General features: G+C 34.2%; 2 protein-coding genes across 4 annotated transcripts in view; one reads left to right on the top strand and one right to left on the bottom strand.

Annotated features, from left to right (window-relative positions):
* Positions 1-682: 682 nt before the first annotated feature.
* On the top strand, positions 683-6,326 carry LOC130440600 (armadillo repeat-containing protein 1-like). Its single transcript, XM_056773862.1, has 5 exons — positions 683-766; positions 1,704-1,870; positions 3,177-3,339; positions 4,325-4,519; positions 6,147-6,326. The coding sequence occupies exons 1-5, from the start codon at positions 683-685 to the stop codon at positions 6,324-6,326; spliced, it is 789 nt and encodes a 262-aa protein (XP_056629840.1).
* A 5,812-nt stretch (positions 6,327-12,138) lies between these two features.
* Positions 12,139-20,500, bottom strand: part of LOC130452820 (mitogen-activated protein kinase kinase kinase 12) — a 33,454-nt gene continuing 25,092 nt past the window's right edge. For all 3 annotated transcript variants that reach the window (XM_056792281.1, XM_056792282.1, XM_056792283.1), the window contains 5 exons: positions 19,430-19,811; positions 17,352-18,129; positions 16,925-17,297; positions 16,038-16,362; positions 12,139-12,672 (listed from right to left, as the gene is read on the bottom strand). In XM_056792281.1, the coding sequence (XP_056648259.1) occupies positions 12,375-12,672; positions 16,038-16,362; positions 16,925-17,297; positions 17,352-18,129; positions 19,430-19,811 (2,156 nt within the window). In that variant the 3' untranslated portion in view covers positions 12,139-12,374. The remainder of the gene's footprint in view (positions 12,673-16,037; positions 16,363-16,924; positions 17,298-17,351; positions 18,130-19,429; positions 19,812-20,500) is intronic.

Here is a 20,500-nt window from a genome sequence, read left to right as displayed (position 1 = left end):
GCCAAATTCTCTAATATCCAAAGTAGTATTATTTTCTATCACCACACATCCAATGTCTTTAATTAATAAATTCATTTAAACCTGAGGAGTTCAGATGATTGGAATTATCAGTCGTATTAACCAGCAATTTCACTTGAGTGAAAAACTTGGAAATGAAAATGAAAAATTTATTTCATCAAAGACAAATTCCTTTATGATCAATCAAATATGAATGAGGCTTTAGTAGCTGTGAGTGGTGAAAGGTATTTGTGTGTGAATGAGCATTTGTAGTCATTAGATGGGGATTTTAGACCACATCAACCCTTTTTTCAGGTGTTTGGTTAGGTTAGCTTTACGGTGTGTGGAAGTACCGACTCCATTGAGCATAAGTCTGTAAAAACATGAAACCAGTCAAAATTCACCGCAGACTACTTGCTCAATTCGAGAAAGATACACTTTCATGATGAAGGGTACAACAAATTCAGGCAGTACTTTATATTTCAACTATGAAAATGTCCAATTATTCATCAGACAGCAGCTGGGCTTCTTTATTATTCTCGGCACGTTGGATTCCATGGTTGCTGAATGATGATAAAAAGATATACGAGTTCTCAATTACTTTGAACTTGTCTTTAGAGGCTTTTAAGCATAAAATTCTCATCCCATCAACAAGTCATGGGAAATCCAAGCATGCAAGTATATGATGCTTAAAAAAGACGAAGAAATCCCCGTTAAACGCGATGGTTATAGCAACTGTTATGTAGGGGATGGGGGAGATATCCTACAGGTACAGGACGACATATCTACCATTGCGGCCTCTACGAGACTTCGAGCTTCAGCCTCGGTGCAAAAAACGGAGTTGTTCCAACAGCAAAGTGTGTCTACCACGAAAACATTTTCACATGCTTGGACTTCTCAAAAAAGCACTTGGAAGCAAGCAATGTGGAAATATTGGTGGTTAGCTACTCATCGAAATTCATTTTACGAGAAGGAAATGAAAAATAACTACAATATTGAGGAGTATATAGAAGAAGAAAAACTGAATAGATAACGTTTTGTATAAATGTAACTGTTTCTTCTAAGATAAATCTGTTGATATTGAGATAATAGATGTGTGACATGCGGAGAACTCTTCACAATTCGTTGGTTAATCTACAGAGCCCATGTTTACAAATCTACAGTTTTGATTTGATATCCTGCAGCTTACAAATTTTTAATTATACAATCTATCGCTAGGATATAACTTTCTCCTTCTTTTTAAGATCTTATGATCTGTTAGGTTCCTCCGTATCAGTTCCTGAGAAATGGACTGCCAGCTTTCCATCCATCTTTTAGGTTGTCGTCCGGATTCCCTTTCCCTATTGTTTTCCCTTCAAGTACCTTTCGTACTTCCATTCTTCTATTCCTGATTCGATCTATTCTTGTTTTTCCCACTATAGTCCTGAGCGTTTTCATTTCGGGTTTCCTCTCTGGTATGTCATGTCTCGTAAATCCTAACCTTTCGCATGTTATCTGCCTTAAGCAGCCCGATATGGCAGTCGCTTTGTTGATCTGGCTTCTTAGGTCCTTCACTGGTCGTGATAACTTGACAGTTCCATGCCCAGATATTCAAATTGTGAGATATAACTTTACAGTGAAGAATTTGATTCTGAAATAACGATGTCAATTATGGATATACTCTAAATTCATTGATTACACGTTAATATTTCCTTATATTTTTTTAGGATAAGAAAGCTATTTTATATGCTGCAACTTTATTAGAAAGTGATGATACCGAGATACTAGATTTATGTCTCGATATTTTAGAAAATTACATCAACATTAAAACAGCCTATAAATTTATACTATCTACTTTTGGTATCTACGAATCGATAGAAGCATTGGCAATTAGGTGCGTAAATTTTCGAAATATTTTTGTTAAAAAGTATAGAAATAAATAAAAGCCAAAGTACATGAATTTCTAACGTTTGTAAGGCCCGCCGCAAATTGAACCCAACCCACGCACAGCACACGCGAGGACCAGACCCAGCCCGTGTCAACGTTTTTTAATAGTAACGCGTATTGAACACAGCCCACGCCCACGATTTGTACCCAAATCCCCATTAGTATACAAGATGACAGCGAGCCAGCAACCTCTTCTCGATCTGGATAAAATTACTTACCATCAGTAAAATTTAATTATTTTGCTATGTTCTCCCACAAATCATCCTTCAGTTTTGCTCTCATATAATCTTCATGAGTAGAATCATAGAGTACAGGAAAGTATCTCACTATTTCGATTAATTTTTCCATTTTTGAGTCAAAAGAAAATGGATAGTTTATTTAAAAGTAGCTACCCACGACCCACGAAACTGTGTTGCAAGTACAACTCGGTACCACGCGGACCAGGTTGGGCCGGAGCTGGCCGTGGGATGGGTTCAATATGCGCCACTCCATTTGAAACAACGTTCTATAAAATAATCCACGCGTGTGCTGTGCGTGGGCCGAGCTCAATTTACGGCGGGCCTAACAGTTTGAAAAACAAACTATTTGAGAACGCATATCCTTAACGCGTATCCTTATTTTCATCATAATCATTAAATTTAGTATGAGAAAGTGACAAGCTTTATTGTCACAAGAAAATTTTACAATTTTATAGACCAAACAACGCAGTTTATATTAAATAATAGAGAATTGAGCTGTTCAGACACAGATTTAATCACAAAACAAGAAGAGAAGTTTTCTACATGTGCAGACCTTGGAGGGGTCACATCAATATGTAGACCAAGAAGTTGAAGGTAAACTCTGAAGACGATAACTTACGTATCGAAACGCACATGGTAGTGTGAACAGAAAATTCCATCTTAGTTCAAGATTTTATGTTTAATAAGTGAGGATTCGTCATTTTGGATGCTGAGTATAGTTTGCACCAGCTGAAATCTATCTCCAGATCTAAGGAAGAGATTGTCAGTTATTCTTTTAGAAGGAACGAAGAAAGAGCATCAGGACTTGGGGATATTTTAGAGCTAATATTCTTACTAGCGTTCAGTATAGCTGATATACTATCTATGAGAAAGTAACATAGTTGGTTGGTAATTCAGCGATTCGCTTTAAAATTTGAAATAAACGATTGACGTATTTATTATTTATTAGAATTTTTATGAATAAAAAATTTCCTGTTCATACGGGATACATACGTTTTTTTGGTAATATTCCAGGACGAGAGACAAAAATCAGGATATTTATCAGAAAGCTATAAAACTGACAAGCGAACTTAGATACTTCGCACCGCCTGCGTACAGTACCAGAAACAGACTGAAAAAAGGCAAATCATCTAAGAAACATAATTTATATATCTTATACGTGGAAGGATTGAACGGGGTAAATATCGTAATGTTAATTATGTGTTACAGAATGTCTCCAGTAATATTGAAATTACTAGCAACGAAAATTTATGACATATATGGATGTAGAGTTATTTTGTACGATGAATCAGATCAGTATTGAGCTCCAGGATACAACAAAATACCTACCAATTGAAACTCTAATCGTATTTCCACGTTGGAATCCACTATATATTCCTGTTCAATTACTACTATGGAATAGACGCTTTTTCTTTTCTAGCTATACGATTATCTCTTCGCCTGGTTCTGTTCTTGCCTTCATAGGCTTCTTTGTTATGTCTTGCACTTATCTAATCTTCTTGGCTTTCCTTGCAATTAGCACGAAGCTACTTACAGAGTCTTTCCGATCAATCCGTCAAAGGTAAATCCCCCCACCTCTTGTGTGAGGTTATTACCATATTCCCCACCAGAAAAAAATATGTTCGAACAAGCAAAAAAGATCCTGGTAACCAACTAAAATACCTATATCTCATTAGTAAATGCGTTAAGTAATAGTTTAAATCACCTACCCAAACCTCCATGCTCCTGATAAGTTGATATCGATTTCATTTCAATTGGCAAGTGATTGTGCACTTTATTGCATTGTAAATAATTGAGCCTTTAACTAATTCTGGCGTACAGTAGGTAGCTCCGACCTTTCTGATATTGGAGAAGCGTGCTTAGGAATTAGACGAACAGCTTCAAAAATAAATAAGGAATTTTTAATCTTTTAAAGAAGTCCATGCAGTGAGCCTTGCTGTTTAGTTCGAGTAAATATCTAGCAGCTCTCTTTTGTAGTTTTGTAGTTAAACTATTAGTATATCTTTTAGTATAGCGCTCATATCAACGCAAAATACCCTAGCACTGGATCTAATATCCCAAAAAGACAACAAACAGCGTTTAAATGAGCATTCCAATTTAAATTTGACGAAAATTGAGCAAAGTTAAAATAAAAATAACACGAATTGTATAAAAATTTTCAGGAGAATCTATTACGATTAGAAGAGTTGATGGTTAAAATAAAAGGAGTGATATCGTTTCTGGTAGACGTAAACACAAAGAGATGCACGATTAGAATATCTTTAGAACTAGAAATAAATGAACTCGTTTACAAAGTATATCAAAAAACCGGACTGAAATGTTTTATTGTTGTAAGAAATAAATTGACTGGTTTGGAGGTAATTAACAGTTGAGTTTCGGGCAATTTTTTTCAAACTTATAGCAATAATAGTTCAAATCAAACTGATTAAAAGTCTCAATGGACACTAAACTCCAAAAACTTTCCTAACCCCGGCAAAACTATCACTGCAATATCCGAAAGTACCATGGGAGGAAGGGAATTAGTTTTATTCAATTGGTCTAAAATTTGGCACAATAATAGTTCAAATCAATCTGATTAAAAGTTTGAATGGGCACGAAACTCCCAAAACTCCCTCAACCCCGTTAAAACTATCACTGCAATATCCGAAGGTACCATAGGAGGAAGGGAATTAGTTTTGTTCAATTGGTCTATAATTTGGCATAATAATAGTTCAAAGCAATCTGATTAAAAGTCTGAATGGGCACGACACTCCCAAAACTCCCCCAACCCCGTCAAAACTATCACTGCAATATCCGAAGGTACTATGGGAGGAAGGGAATTAGTTTTGTCCAATTGGTGTAAAATTTGGCACAGTAATAGTTAGAAGCAATCTGATTAAAAGTCTGAATGGGCACGTAACTCCCCCAACCCCGTCAAAACTATCAGTGAAGTGTCCGAAAATACCATGTGAGAAAGGGAATTAGTTTTGTCCAATTGGTCTGAAATTTGGTACAAAGATAGTTCAAAGTAATCTGATTAAATGTCTTGAATGGGCACGACACTCCCAAAACTCCCCCAACCCCGTCAAAACTATCAGTGTCCGAAGGTACCATGGGAGAAAGGAGATTAGTTTTGGCCAATTGGTCTGAAGCTTGGCACAATGATAGCTCAAAGCAAAGTGATTAAAAGTCTCAATGGACACAAAATTTGCTAATACAAGAGATTGTGCTCAACATCTACATGATTCAGCTCTTCTACTCAATCATTTATATGACGGTTTGATCGCCAGTAATAAACATAATCGTTTTTAAGGAAAACAGATCATTTTTTATAGGAATTCATTCGGTTATGAAGAATATTTGAACTTCAAAAATCGATGACAAAAAAAATAATATCTCTGACAGGCATTTTGCCTTCTTCAGTTCTATTACGAAAGATCAATTTGAAGTTGTATTCACTTATTGTGATCCTAAGCAAGACGACAAAACTTTCAGACATATCACCACAAATGATTCGCTAACTTTTCTTTGTAAATCTCTCCAAGGTGCCACATATTTAGATAATCAAGTAGGCTGGATGTTAGTACTATCAATGGAGAAGGTCTCTTCGTACTATTTAAGATTTTTTATCAGCTTGCTTCAAACTATCATTGTGCTAAGTTTCAGAAAAATTGCCCGAAAGTCAATTTTTCTTAAAGATTGAGCGGGGTCTCTTAAGGATGGGGATGTATTATAATAGATGATTATGACCAAGAACTTTGAGCAATACTTATAAAGTAACAGTTATCTAAAAGTTCTCCAATAATACTGATTTTGTTTGAGTTTTGTCATACTGAATCGAATTTAAATTTCAGATTTATTAAAAAAAGTTCACGGTGGGGCGCTCCATTTACTTCTTCTTAATATAGTTAAATCGATTTTTGTAATTTATAAATTTTTACGTAATGCCTTTATTCTAAATTTCAATATTTAACTTTCATAATTTTGTAAATATGTTATTTTTAGGAACATATAGACATTTTAAAAGTCATCCGAGGCGAAAGTATTTACGAATACCCTGAAGATAATGTGTCGCCATCAAAAGGAGGAAACGTTATTATGGAAACTGCAAGAAATTTAGCACAAAGCGGTAATAATGTCATAAAGTCCATAGCAAATTTTTGGAATGACGCATTGTATTGGTAGAATGTTTTTTTTATCGAAATAAATATTCATTAGAATAGTCGAATAAAAACAAATCACGAATAGAACAATTTTTCAATAGATTATCAAACAAAGAGGACGAAACATTGTCATAAAAATATTTTAAGTCTGATGTTACTGATTGTGAAGATTTCATATCTTCTACATCCATACAATCGATGTCTATTTAAATAAATAGCAAGTCCGCTCTGTATATCAGAGCCATTCTTAAAAAACATGCTACATAAAAATGTCCTAAAAATGATGAAAACCTGCCAATGAGATGTAACCCACTCTACAACCAAAGACGTCTACGACAAGACAGAATTTGAAATAATTTTCCTAAACCATACAAATAAAATATTATGAATGTCCAATTTTCTTCAGAGGAAAGTATACTGCTAATAACCTACATTTTCAATGTTATTTAGCGCCTTTTCTACGAGGGTTGTCTAGCAAGTTGACGACCTCAGCCTAAGGATTCAAATTTCTTTCAGCCATTTTGCACGTTTAGTCAAAATAACAGAAGGGGGTGTATAAATCTGTCAAATCAAGAGCAGGGGGAGTGTAAGTCTATCAAAACAAGAGCGGCGGGCGTATAAATCTGTCAGAACAAGAGCGGGGAAGTGTAAGTCTGTCAAAACAAGAGCCAAGGCGTGAAAACTGTCAAAACAAGAGCGGGGGGAGTGTGAGCCGTTCAAAACAAGTGCAGGGGGCGTGTAAATCTGTCAGAACAAGAGCGGGGAAGTGTAAGTCTGTCAAAACAAGAGTGAAAGCCTGTAAAACTGTCAAAACTAGAGTGAAGGCGTGTAAAACTGTCAGAACAAGAGCGGGGAAGTGTAAATCTTTCAAAACAAGGGCGAGGGCATGTAAATTTGTCATAACAAGAGCAGGGAGAGTGTAAGTCGTTCAAAACAAATGCGGGTGGCGTGTAAATCAATCAATTCAAAAGCAGGGAGAGTGTAAGTCTAAAACAATCTTGGTTATTTTGAAACTAAATGATTATTAAGTACAAATATTAGCCGAACCTAAAATAAAACTGATGAAATTGGGTGTAATTATGATGAAAATAGAAATTTTCTTTCGGCAAATGTATATCGTAAAATGTTAGTTTCTGGAACGTAAGCACGGACCTTGTATTCATAGAAAATTGGTGATCTCTAAACTTTGAAGACGGTTCCAGTTCATTGTCCTTCTCACAATACAACAACCTCACCTGGTCATTTCGACATACCCTCGTACATTAGTTCTCATCGTAGGTGTTTTTTATAGTTTATTTGTTACTTGGTTCTAGTAAACTTATGTCTTTTTATATAAATTTTGCCGTAGTTTGCGATACTACAATTGTTGAAAGCCCTTGAACCCTTACAACCACCATTTTTTTTAAATAAAATAGAGACCTCAATGTAAACAGACGTTAAAATTGATCATTGGTGGAGATTTAAAATATGTTAGTGTGGATCTTCCAACCGATGCGCAAATATATTTTCTTGATATTGATAAGATCTGACCTGTTCAGGTTGAGGTCGGAGACTGTTTCGACAATCAACTATCTTAACAAAAGTAAAACAATGACGGGAGATAATTCGTTGTTGGTAGATGGTTCTATCTCTCTTGTAGCATCCAGAATGGTTGAAATTTTAGTATTTTTAGTTTTTGGTTTGACTAGCCGCTTAAACGAGGAAAAGGTTCTTGGTATGGAAATAGACTAGAATAAAATAAAACAAGTTGTTTTCTCAATCTTTTTTAATTTAAATATCAAGCCAAAAAGGCATTACAATCTAAGAAAGTACTACTGGGCAAAATGGAATGTTTACTAATCTACAAACGATATAATTGAAATAAAAAAAAACCAACAAAAACAGAATTTGAACCAAACTTTTTTAAGGATCCAATCGAAGTCTAAGCCTAACATTTTTATGAACAGTTTGTACATTATCAGTAAAATTTTTTTACAAATCTAAATATTTTTATTTCTAAAATAACATCTATTTATCAAATGACGGAATGAGACGTATTTTGTTCATGTTTTTTTACATCACTTCTTACAATTTTCACGTGAATGTTTTGTGTCATATAATATACAGATAAATGATCGCGTTCAACATAACGCTCGCGTTCAAGTTCGCCCCGAATTCGCGCTGAGAAATTTCCAATTTTTATGTTTGGCGCTCGCGTTCCAGCGCCTAGCCAATGAAAACCGGATTTTAGGTCAAATGACCCCACAGCTGCGACAGAAACAATCAAATTCAATCATTATCTGTTTAAATTTCCGATTTGAAGTTCTTTGGTGTTCTTCGTGTTCTTAAATTTGATTAATCAAGATCCAAAAAGTGTTGGTGTGTTCGAGCAGTCTGTTTTGGAAAGTATACAATGTGAGAAGAGCCCGAACGAGAGCGTGAATTAAAGAATTTATAAATCCAACTTGGATGAATTAAAAAAAATCTTGATTTGTAACAATTATAACAAATTAAACAAAATTAACTTATCGGGCACCTATACGAGTGAAATTAAACCGACAGTTAACGAAATTACATAAAAATATGAAGCAAATTAAATATTATATTAATAAGAAATTATTTTTTGTTCAATTATATTTCCAAATCGTACAATTACAAAGAAAATTGTGTAATTTGTTTCATGAAAAGTGTAAGAATTAATATGATGTAATCAATAAATAAATACTTATTGCGCGCTAAAATCAATCAAACAAATAGTATATAAGTACATACATAAAAATTACAGCTACCATACAAAATATCACAATCAATGAATTCAAAATATAAAAATAAAAGGATGGAAAAGTTTCACTTTACAATATCTTCGTGCGTAACTCTTCGATTTGATTAGGATTACAAAAAGATTAATTTGTTAAATAAATTATTCAATCATATTTATATAAACCTTGTATAAATGTGTACTCTGTGTCTATATCAACTTATCAGCTGTTCCTGAGCTTTATCAAATCTTAGATATTATTGGTACATTCCACTATGCATTCACGGCGCCTGAAATACCCACTAACACCACACCAAGCCTCGCCACGCCATTTCTTATGTAATATACAAACAATGTACCACTAATACCGACGTCACAAGAAGTGAATTGAAATTAGCGTTGAAAGAATGAGCGGAATTTTCAAAACAAAGTAACGCATATGCAGTATAAGTATTTTTGGAGCATTATTCTGACGTACAACCAAATATTTCACTATCGCTGTAGAAAACATTTTGATTTCACTAAATTGTAAATCAGTTAAGCACTCTATTAAAAAATTCAATGACTTACAAATTGTAACAAAACTTCTTAAAGATTTTGTTTCGTTTTTTCTATTTTGCCATTCGTTAAAATTGATTATAACGCTCAAAACGCCTCCTAATCCATTTCACTTTCACTAAGTGGAACGGGAAAACTGTGGTCATGAGCATAATCATCGTGAGGGCTTAGTGGAAGGCACAATATGTAACTTAGTGTTTTAGCGGAAGTTGTTTTAGTTCTATTTTGTAGAAACACAAAATATTTATTTTCCTTTGATCACTATAGGAACCAGTTTCATTTTCACCAATATTCACAAAAGAAATCAAAACCTCAAGTAGATAAAAATAATTATTATTTTTGTGAGTAAATGTAATTTGGCCGAAAAACATTTCTACTGAGAGCTGATACTCCCTATTATTGTCCACAAAGTTGACAAAAGTATTCAGGAATAATGATAAAATTTGTTACACTTCCTCACAATGACATTTGGAAGAAGTTTTGTGGCAAATTTGGTCTATTAAAAAATATTATGCCACTTTTGGTATAAGATAAAAATTCCAAATTAATACACTCATTCATATTGTCCAGCGAAGATCGAAGCGGTGTCTTACAAATTAAAAATAGTAGTGGCCGTTATTTTTTTACTATATACGAAACCGACAAGTTAAAACTTGCAAGTACCGCCTGATTTTTTTATTATTCTTCAACTGTGAATTATTTCTTCGGTGTTTATAATTGGAGTTTAGTCCCTGTGAGACACGACAACGTGCTGATTTATACTTTTTAAACTAAGACATCTTAATATGACGTTCGTATACGAATTGTTTTTGTTCTCGAAAATTCAGTCTGGCAAGTTTTAAAATGGGTAAAATCAAGGAACTATCGGTTGAAACTCTACTACATTAATCGCTAGTCTACATCCACCAGGAGGTTTGGCGATAGATTGAAAGTATCTAATTTTTTTAAAGGGTCGCAGTGAAGAAATATCTTTTAAGATGTGGAAATACAATTAAGAGATAGCAGTGGGCTAAAGAATAGAAAAATTGGACGCTAGAAGAGTAAGAGTGATTAGATTAGATGTTAGAACCATGTGTAATCCCGACTATAAAACACGGCAGGAGCTCGGCGATGGTTTAGGGATATTTTGATATTTTGGAGAAAAGGCAACTCATAAGAATTCAAGGTATTTTCAAGAAATGAGACTATAAAAAGTATTGAAATTTAGTACGCTTAGGCCAGCGTTTGATCGGCAAAAAAATTATCTTCCTGCACGACAACAATCCCAGGTATTTCACGATGTTGTGCAATGTTTGTTTACCCACGTTTATAAAACAATCTGACGTATTAAAAATACTTTCATCAAATACGTAACTTTTACGTCGCAAAGTTCGTTTTGAGAAAAAAGATCTTGACAAATTTTGAAAATGTCTCATCCAAACAGTGCATTACCTCACGGAGACGCCATGGCGACGTCGCCGGCTACGTATCCAAATAATTCGTATTGAAATGTATGGCCATTAACTTACTTGGCGGGTTGGCAACGTCGCCAATTTGGAAACGTAGCCGCAACTATCGGCTTGCTGTGTAGAATCTGGAGACTGTAACGATATCGCCTGTAAAATGTACACGGTACTCGGTTCTGTCTAACAACCGCCATTCTACCTTGTGCAGCATCACTTGGACTATTTTATCAAGGTTTATACCGCCGACAAATTTCTCCACTTCCTTTTTTAAACCCCTTCAGTGAAGACACACTAAAAACATGGTGGAATTTATGGAACCGTTGGTGATATTTTCATACTGAATATACTGTTTACACCACAACTACACCAATCCTCACAATTACACTGTCTGATATAAACGTCTAAACGTATAGTCTTCAGACACTAAAGACGGTAACTAACGAAGTTTAGTGACGGTCAACTGGTTAGCCTAAAGGTTACTTCTTCGAATGCGATATATACCGTATATGTAGATAAACCAGTGTAGCCTTAGCCTTAATCTGTTACAAAATAGTTACTGGAACGGTATGAATAAGTTAAAGAAAAGTGGATTGTCAACTTTAGTAGCTCCAATAATAACCAGTGTAAAAAAATGTCAACACTTGGTCTGGATGACCAGAGAAAGATTAGCAAATATCGCACTAGACGGTAAACCAAGGACACGACGACCTTTAGGAAGACCTCTAAAAAGATTGATGGATACATGGATAACAACATCTCAAGGATGACACGTTGGAAACTAAAGGCATAAGGACTACAATACGTTGAAGAAGAAGAAGACAATAATAACCAATTTAAAGAAATGTGCAGTTTAAATTTAAGGATTTATCTTTTATCTTTAGGAGTAATCAGCAAAGAGATGTAGAGATCAACTGATTTCAGATTTTTAAGAATTTTTGACGTTTTTTGAGATCTCTACAAATATAATTAAAAGCGATGGCGCCAAATATGAACGAGAGTTACAACTTCCTTTATTTTATATCAGAACTTTATATATATATATATATATATATATATATATATATATATAATCATATTTTTTATTGAAGGAAATATTTTCTTTGAAAGTTGGAATAGTTAAAACAATACACAATACTTAAAACAAGAACCCAGAACCATTAAAAACAATGTATATCAACAATAAAAATAACGAATTAAGAAAAAACGAAAAAAAAAACAATATACATTATAAAACTTTTCCGTGCTTTCGTACTTATTACAGATCCCCAAAGAAATTTTAAAACTAAGATCGTCAACTTACAAACTAAAATCACATTCACGCTTTTTTTATTCAGACTACATGTTCAGTTTTGTTCAAAGTAAATGCTATCTCTGTTGCAACCGTAATATTATCTTCAGATTCACTATCGGATGACCTGTCTAAACTGTCGCTGGGTCGTTTGATTGACAGATTAGACAGGCGTCTTACCCGGTCCGGGTTTGATTCCAGCGTCGAAGACTTGCTTGATGGTGATATCGAATATTCCGATGTGTTCCCTTCATCGGACGCGTTTTGTTCTCTTTGAAAGATGAAGTTGACTTTGTGTCGGTTGGACCTCCTTCCTGGATATATTGGCCTCCTTGCAGAACTGTAAATACCATGATAAATAAAGCGGTTATTTTATTTCAAGTGTAGACATACGAGAAAAAATATAAAATGAGACAGTCTTGAATGTGCGTGATTGATGTGTAAAAAAAATATCTAGTTTTAAATGGCGCGTCTACGGACAAAGCGCAAAAAGAGAAGGAACATTTTCAACTATAATTGCGTCAAAAATTATCATTTTTAATAGATTTTTTAGAAGATCCTTAGTCCAAAAGGCAATAAAATACAGGGTGTTCCATGACGAGTTAAAACTATCTGTGTATGGCAAAATACTCATAATAAAATCATGAAAATTTCTACGCTTGGGTTTTCGGATACGATCTTTTTAACTAAAATATTTTCATAGATGGCTGAATTCAGTTTCTACCGGAATTTTAGTATACTTTTGTCTGAAAACTTTTTTTCGAAAAATACATACTTTTGAGTTACTAATTTTTTTGTAAAAAATTTGACCGTTGCAGACATATTTGAATCTATCTTGATAAAATCAAAAATTTTCAAAATAGATTCAAATATGTCTGACCTTGTTAAAAGAAACCAAACAGAAACCAATTTCATATATTTAAGGGTATCCTCGTAAAAAAATAATTTATAAGGGTCTGCAAAGGTCAAATTTTTTACAAAAAAATTAACAGCTCAAAAAGTTTGCATTTTTCGAAAAAAGTTTTTACACCAAAGTATACTAAAATTTCACGTAGATCTCAAAAAAGTATTAATATATAAGGTGTTTTATTTAAAATAACAAAGTTACAGTTGACTTCCGGTAGAAATATTTTAGTTAAAAAGATCGTATCCGAAAACCCAAACGTAGAAATTTTCATGATTTTACTATGAGTATTTTGCCACATACGGATAGATATAACTCATCGTGAGACACCATGTATAGTAACCATTCTTTTTCATGATATTTCGAAACAATTTGAACTTTTTTTAGCAAAAATTGAAAATATTTCTTCACTTTAAAACCCTTTCTGTGGTCAGTGTGTATTTGTAACATACTTTTTCAGTACTACTTTTAATTTCATGTCAAATTGGTTTAATGTATTTATCATTAAATGGAATTTAATATCTTGAAAAAAGATCGTTTCCGGAATAATTTATTCACGTCATTGAGTAATCTTAAAACGTATTTTCTGAAATAGACGTCAATACTCCTCACAAATTTTTCCATTGTTCACTTACTTACTTTTCATTTCTATATTTCATTCATAACCTTATTTTTTATGTAAAAAGTAAGTCCATGACGGTAAACTCTATTACACCCGAGTAGTTCGAGTGGTGCCCGTCGTATGGAGATACTTGTAGATATTGATTCATGAGCTAAGTCTTCCTCCCAAAACTCCCAATTTGCTCGAACCCTGGCCTTGTTTTACCAATTTTTAGCTTTCATTTTCCTTGAGTCTTTTTCTACATCATCTAACATATTTTTCTGGGACGCACAAGCCGTCTTTTTCTTTCTAATAATTCTACGAACTTCTTTCATTCGCTCCAAATATTCATTCTGTTTTCTATATCTTTGTTGTTAAAGATTACCAAACTGCACATTACTTTTGATGCTCCAACTATCCCCATCCATAATCGGTCCTGATATTTATTTCAATTTTCCGTAGCAGTCATTCATGCAAAATGCATGAAAGCTCTCGTACTATTAGTTTCTGAATTATAGCATTTTGAGAGAATCAGTTTTTGTTAGTTTGAAATAATGGATTAAAAAAAAAAGAATTTCGTGTAGTAAAAAAGCAAAAAATTACTACCGAAGCCCAAGCTTGCCTTGACAAATATTATTCGGACTTTTCTTCGGGAAAATCAACTGTTAAGAAGTGTTTTTCTAAATTAAAACGAGGTAAAATGAGTAAGAAAATAGCCGAGATCCTGAAGATATCAAAGGAACGTATTGGACATATCGCGAATGAATATTTGGGTGCGAAAATACGCGAGCACACAATCTACCAAAAACAATATTGATGATTCTGAGCATTGTTTGGAACCGTAGTAAACCCAAACTTTCATGGCTTTATCATTTCACACCGGTATCAAATCGACAGTCATTTGTGTGAAGTCGATTTAAAACGCAACTAACCGTTTAGTAAAATATATACTGACAGGATTTAGAAGTAAGTACTGAATGGACAATCTGTATAAATGAATGTAATATGTGTGATGGGATCAATAATTTTAATTTACCTTAATTTTACGGATTCTTTTCCGGAATTTGGTTTGCTAAGTAAAAGTTAAAAATATTACCAAAAGCGTTTGATTAAAAATTTAACATGTAAAAAAATTCAAAATAACTAATCGCTTCATGAATCATAATTAATGCAACACACTTTATCCGAACGAAAAGATTTGTAATTTAATTCATTGATGGCGCTAAATTAAAGACTGTCCTTGGAAAATATTCTTCTAAAAATGCATCTATGGAAATATTTGTACGTGGGTAACTTTTAGATTCTTCTCTAGAATCTTTAGCCATTCAGTGATGTCAATCTGAATGGCTAAAGATTAACCCAAAATGTATAAGCTACTTCTTTAGTCGAAAGGCGCTCTTCAATTTTAACTATGGGAAACATAAACTCTTTTAGGACAATCAAGTATGTAGGAGGACAGCTATCTTTGTGCTCTAGGTATTCAAAAGGGTCTTCGACTATACATTGAGGCATGTAGCAAAGATTCTTCAGTGGATAAAAATTGGAGTGCAGCTTGATAGAGTTCAGCGTCTTGGGTTTCATATATCACAGTGTCTATGCGTACGACTCACTAGGTTTTCCTCTATTGAACCTTATAATACAATTTGAAACTAAGAGGATGGAGTAACTAGCTACGCAAGAATCTAGACGCAGACAGAAGGTGAATGTCGTGTCATTTGAATGGGCAATAATCAAACGACACCTGGAACCGTTAATTTTTTTTTCTTTTAGAATACAATGGTAAGAGAGTCTTCATAGAAATAAATTAAAACACCTGACACGAAATAAGCTAAGGCACACGTAGATATTCCTTCTGTCCTAACCAATTAACTGCCCCGCTTAAATAGGAGAGAAATAATATCTGTCTTATAAGATGAAAGATTCTATTAATGAGTATACAATAAAGATCCTTAAGATTCATATAAAGGAATAACTTTATAATTTTCTTTGTTATTCCATGTTATCTCCTGTTTTTTCACATCTGAATTGATTCAGTCATGAATGCTTGGTATGCAAGAAATGGAAATAAGGACTGGAGTATTTATAATTGAATAGATAGATCCTTACCACACCTAAATTATTTGACTCTATATTTGTATTGTTAACAACTTCTACTACTTTTTCGCTTATTATCACTGTGTAATTTTGTGCAAGAAATTACCTTTTTCTTTTCAATGATTGATTATAAACCTCTCCCTCTTCATCTGTAACACTATCTTCGTTAGCTGCATCTTCAGTACTATCTAAATCGTCTCTCGTTTCCGAAAAACTTCGCTGCCTCATGATATCCACGAGACTTGTGGAAATGTTACCATTTTCGGGGGAGAATATCGTATCGATTTTTATTGCTGACACTTTCCGGCCTATCGTTTCGAGATTGTCCTCTTCGCTCGACAATTGTGGATCGATATTTCTATTAACGGTATCTTCACATTCGAAAATAACTGGACTAGGTATTCGGGAATCTCTTCTGGTAAATCGTTGTACTATTGATAAAATTTATCGATTATAATCAAATATTAAATATGTCAAATAAACTAACTAAACTACTAAACTTATTCTAAGATATAAGGGGTTTGTAAACGCATTGCGACCTTAGAGATCTCCCCTTCCAAACAATCACACATCAACGAAAGTTCACCCGTGTATCTCGACCATTCGACAAAATTATGCATGCACAATGTTTGGTTGATGAAAAAGTCTCTTGTCCTAACCTAACTATTACAATCCAATTATCGTCTTCAGAGACTGAAAGTAAACTGATTCCCTCAGCCTCTGAAGACGATAACTAGGTTATCGAAGCGCTGATATCAGACAGTGTAATTGTGAGTATTGGTGTAGTGCTAGAAATAAATAGTTTGTTCAGTCTGAATATCCTCAACGGTTCCAAAAATTTCAACTTAGTTGTGACGACTCCACGGTCCATGGAACAGAACAGGTACGTAAAACAGTTCACCTTCGTCTCTGAAGACGATAACTAGGTTATCGAAACGCTCATATCAGACAGTGTAATCGTGTGTGTTGGTGTAAACAGTCTAAAGTACTGACCTGATTCTAGATGAGGTGTTATATAATGCAATTGCACGCAGTTTCCGTTGGACGCTTCATCTTTTGTGGAGCTCTGAAACTCTTCCAAGATAACCCTTTGTGGATATATGGTAGTGCTACCACAGTTACTCGTAGGACAACATGTCATGGGACTTAGATCGGTTTCACTAACGTCCATGGAATCTGTTTGAGTTTCGGCGTCGACAACTATAGACATTCTCGAACTGGATGATCTCGAACATCTGGAACTTCGCGGTGAATTTGAGTTTGTTCTTTGATGTCTTTTACGTGATGTTACCGAAGTTTGTGTAGAATGAGTTACGAATTCCGGTTCTGGTCTTAGTCTTCTGTAATCTGGTGCTTTTATAGAAACCTGAAAAAGATTTAATATATTAAACAAGTTTAACAGATATCAGATCTTACTTACAAGTTGCGGACTATCTGGACTAGTTAAACTACATTCAGGACTAGTAGGAGTTGTACTTTGATTTCCTGGTCTTCTTCTTGTTTTATTAAATCTCGATAATATCTTTCTTTGTCTAGCACCAGGTCGTTGTCTTTCAAATTGCTGCATTTTAGAAGCTAATTCTACTAACATTTGGTTAACTTTTTCAAGTCTTCTATCATATACTTCTCTTATATCTTTAATATGTTTCAGTTCGAGTTCTCTTTTTTCAATGAGTTGTTCTTCCTTGAGCTGGTACTCTATTTTGTGTTTCTGTAATTTTTCGCAGAACAAATAAATTTGCGTTCTAATTTCTTGTTTCCAACTTTCCTGTGTTTCAAAGAACGTCTTATCTTCATATTTTGATAATATATCAACGGAAGCTATTTCTAAATGATTACAGATTAATTTAAAATTCGGTCTTTCTCTCGGATTGAATTTCCAACACATCTGCATGATCAATTTGAATCCGTCCGGACACGTAGATGGTATAGGCGGGATTAATTTACCTGAACCTACTGAATACATAATGGCACCGTTGTTCATCCCATCGTACGGCACTTCGCAAGTGATCAATTCCCAAAGAACGACGCCGAACGACCAGATATCTACTTTTTCGCTGCAAGCTAACTCTTGAATAGCTTCCGGAGCCATCCAAGCCACGGTTCCTGCGAAAGTCATCTTTTCACTGACGCCATTCCAAGTTCGTGAAGTACCGAAATCACTTATTTTGATAACTTCTCCCTCTCCTATCAACACGCTGAAAATTATAGAATAATCATTAAGTTTAATGGAAATAGTATCTATGAAATAAATACATTTCTTTAATTTCTTAGACCTTTTATATATGTTAATGTTTCTAAATCGTTTTGATTTTTGGTCTCTTCTGTTATAAAATTAGTTTTTTAATAACTTTGATAATCTTTTATAATCTTTCAATCAGTTTTGAGTACTGAACATACTGTTTACACTACCACTACATTAACACTCACAATTACACTGTCTGACGCGCGTTTTCATAACCACTCATGCTATAGTAGCGCCTCCCTAACGTAAAGGATTTGATGGACACTTTCTGTAGCACAGAGATGGTTCTCCTTACCTCTACCCTCCATACTTCAAACACTGAAAGTAAACTGACAGTTGACAGATAACTTGGTTATCGTAAGGCGCGTCAGACAGTGTAATTGTGAATGTTGGTGTAGTGGTAATGTAAACAATGTGTTTAGTAACAAATACGTTCTAATGAAATTAATATTTCAATCACTTTTGTGTACTGAACATACTGTTTACACTACCACTATGACAGCACTTACATTTAGACCGTGTATGACGCGCGTTTTCATAACCAAATTATCGTCTTCAAACACTGAAAGTAAACTGATAGTTGACAGATAACTTGGTTATCGTAAGGCGCGTCAGACAGTGTAATTGTGAATGTTGGTGTAGTGGTAATGTAAACAATGTGTTTAGTAACAAATACGTTCTAATGAAATTAATATTTCAATCACTTTTGTATACTGAACATACTGTTTACACTACCACTATGACAGCACTTACATTTAGACCTTGTATGACGCGCGTTTTCATAACCAAATTATCGTCTTCAAACACTGAAAGTAAACTGACAGTTGACAGATAACTTGGTTATCGTAAGGCGCGTCAGACAGTGTAATTGTGAATGTTGGTGTAGTGGTAGTATAAACAGTGTGTTTAGTAACAAATATGTTCCAATGAAATTAATATTTCAATCAGTTTTGTGTATTGAACATATTGTTTACAATAACACTCACAATTACACTGCCCGACACGTGTTTTCATAACCAAGTTATCGTCTTTAGACACTGAAGGTAAACTGACATTTGACAGATAAACTGACAGATAACTTGGTTATCGGAAGGCGCGTCAGACAATGTAATTGGGAGTGTTAGTTTGAACAGGGTATTCAATACGAGTATTACCAACGGTTTTAAAAGTTCCAACTAAATTGTGGGTGACATGAAAAAAAGAATATTGATAAAAGCTATGGAGGATATTGTAGATAATCTACAAAAACTTACTTAGGACTTTTTAAATCTCGATGTATAATCTTGTGGCTATGTAGATAATGCATTCCATTTGCAATTTGCTTCGCCCAAGAAACTACCCTATTTATTGTTACGCTATTTTTCTGATTTTTGAGCAAATCAAAGAGAGGTCCGTAAGGACAAAATTCCATCACAATACAGTAACATGAGGTTTCTTGCGTACAAACCCCCTTAAATTTAACAATATTCGGGTGATTTAATTTTCTGAGGTTTCGTATGTCGGTGTCTTTAAGTTCTGACACTTTTTTAACTGCTACTTGTACATTGTTGAGCATTCCTGAAAAAACTGCTCCTTGGCCTCCGGAACCCAGAAATTTGAGATCTGTTATTTGCTCGAAAGGGATTTCCCAATCATCTAAAACAAAGAAAATATTATTAATATACAGATATTACGTTAGATTATATTAGAGTGCCAAAAAGTTACTATGCAGAAACTATGATCGCGTTAACCTAATCATGATTTGATTGTTCGGAAGGTAATCAGGATGCCATTCACTGTCGTTCGGAAACTGAGCTAAATAATCAGTTTTCTGCCATATTATAGGATAAGATATAGACAAATAAAAACAAATATTTATAATTGAATATGGATTTATTGTTTTTCAAAATAATCTCCATTAAAATCAATACACTTTTGTATGAACAATTCCTATGGAGGTACCTCCAAAACATGTGAATTGACCTCTTGATTTATTTCTGATCTGCGTGCCAAACAAGAACTTATTTTTTCGGCAAACAAATGCTGGTGTACCAACTTTTGTTTATAACTAGCAGCATCTCTTTGCACCAATTCACACGAGTTTTTTTTTTGAGCAATGGTCAAATTATGTAGTATCCAACGCGAACAAATCTATTTGACAGTCAAATGTTCATGCAATATTGAATATTTGCGAGCGGATCAATGTCTAAATGTGCCTAAATTTTACGGTTTGTCACATGACGCTCTTGCGATATCAGTTTTTGGACGACCTTCATCAAATTTATCCTGTATCCAAGTGCGACCATGATTGAATTAGCAAAACCAACGAAACAGTGTACCTTAAA

This window comes from Diorhabda sublineata, chromosome 2 (genome assembly GCF_026230105.1).
Source record: "Diorhabda sublineata isolate icDioSubl1.1 chromosome 2, icDioSubl1.1, whole genome shotgun sequence".
NCBI classification, from domain to species: domain Eukaryota; kingdom Metazoa; phylum Arthropoda; class Insecta; order Coleoptera; family Chrysomelidae; genus Diorhabda; species Diorhabda sublineata.
The sequence above is the reverse complement of the archived record's forward strand: the minus strand, read 5'-3'. Positions and strand labels throughout refer to the sequence as shown.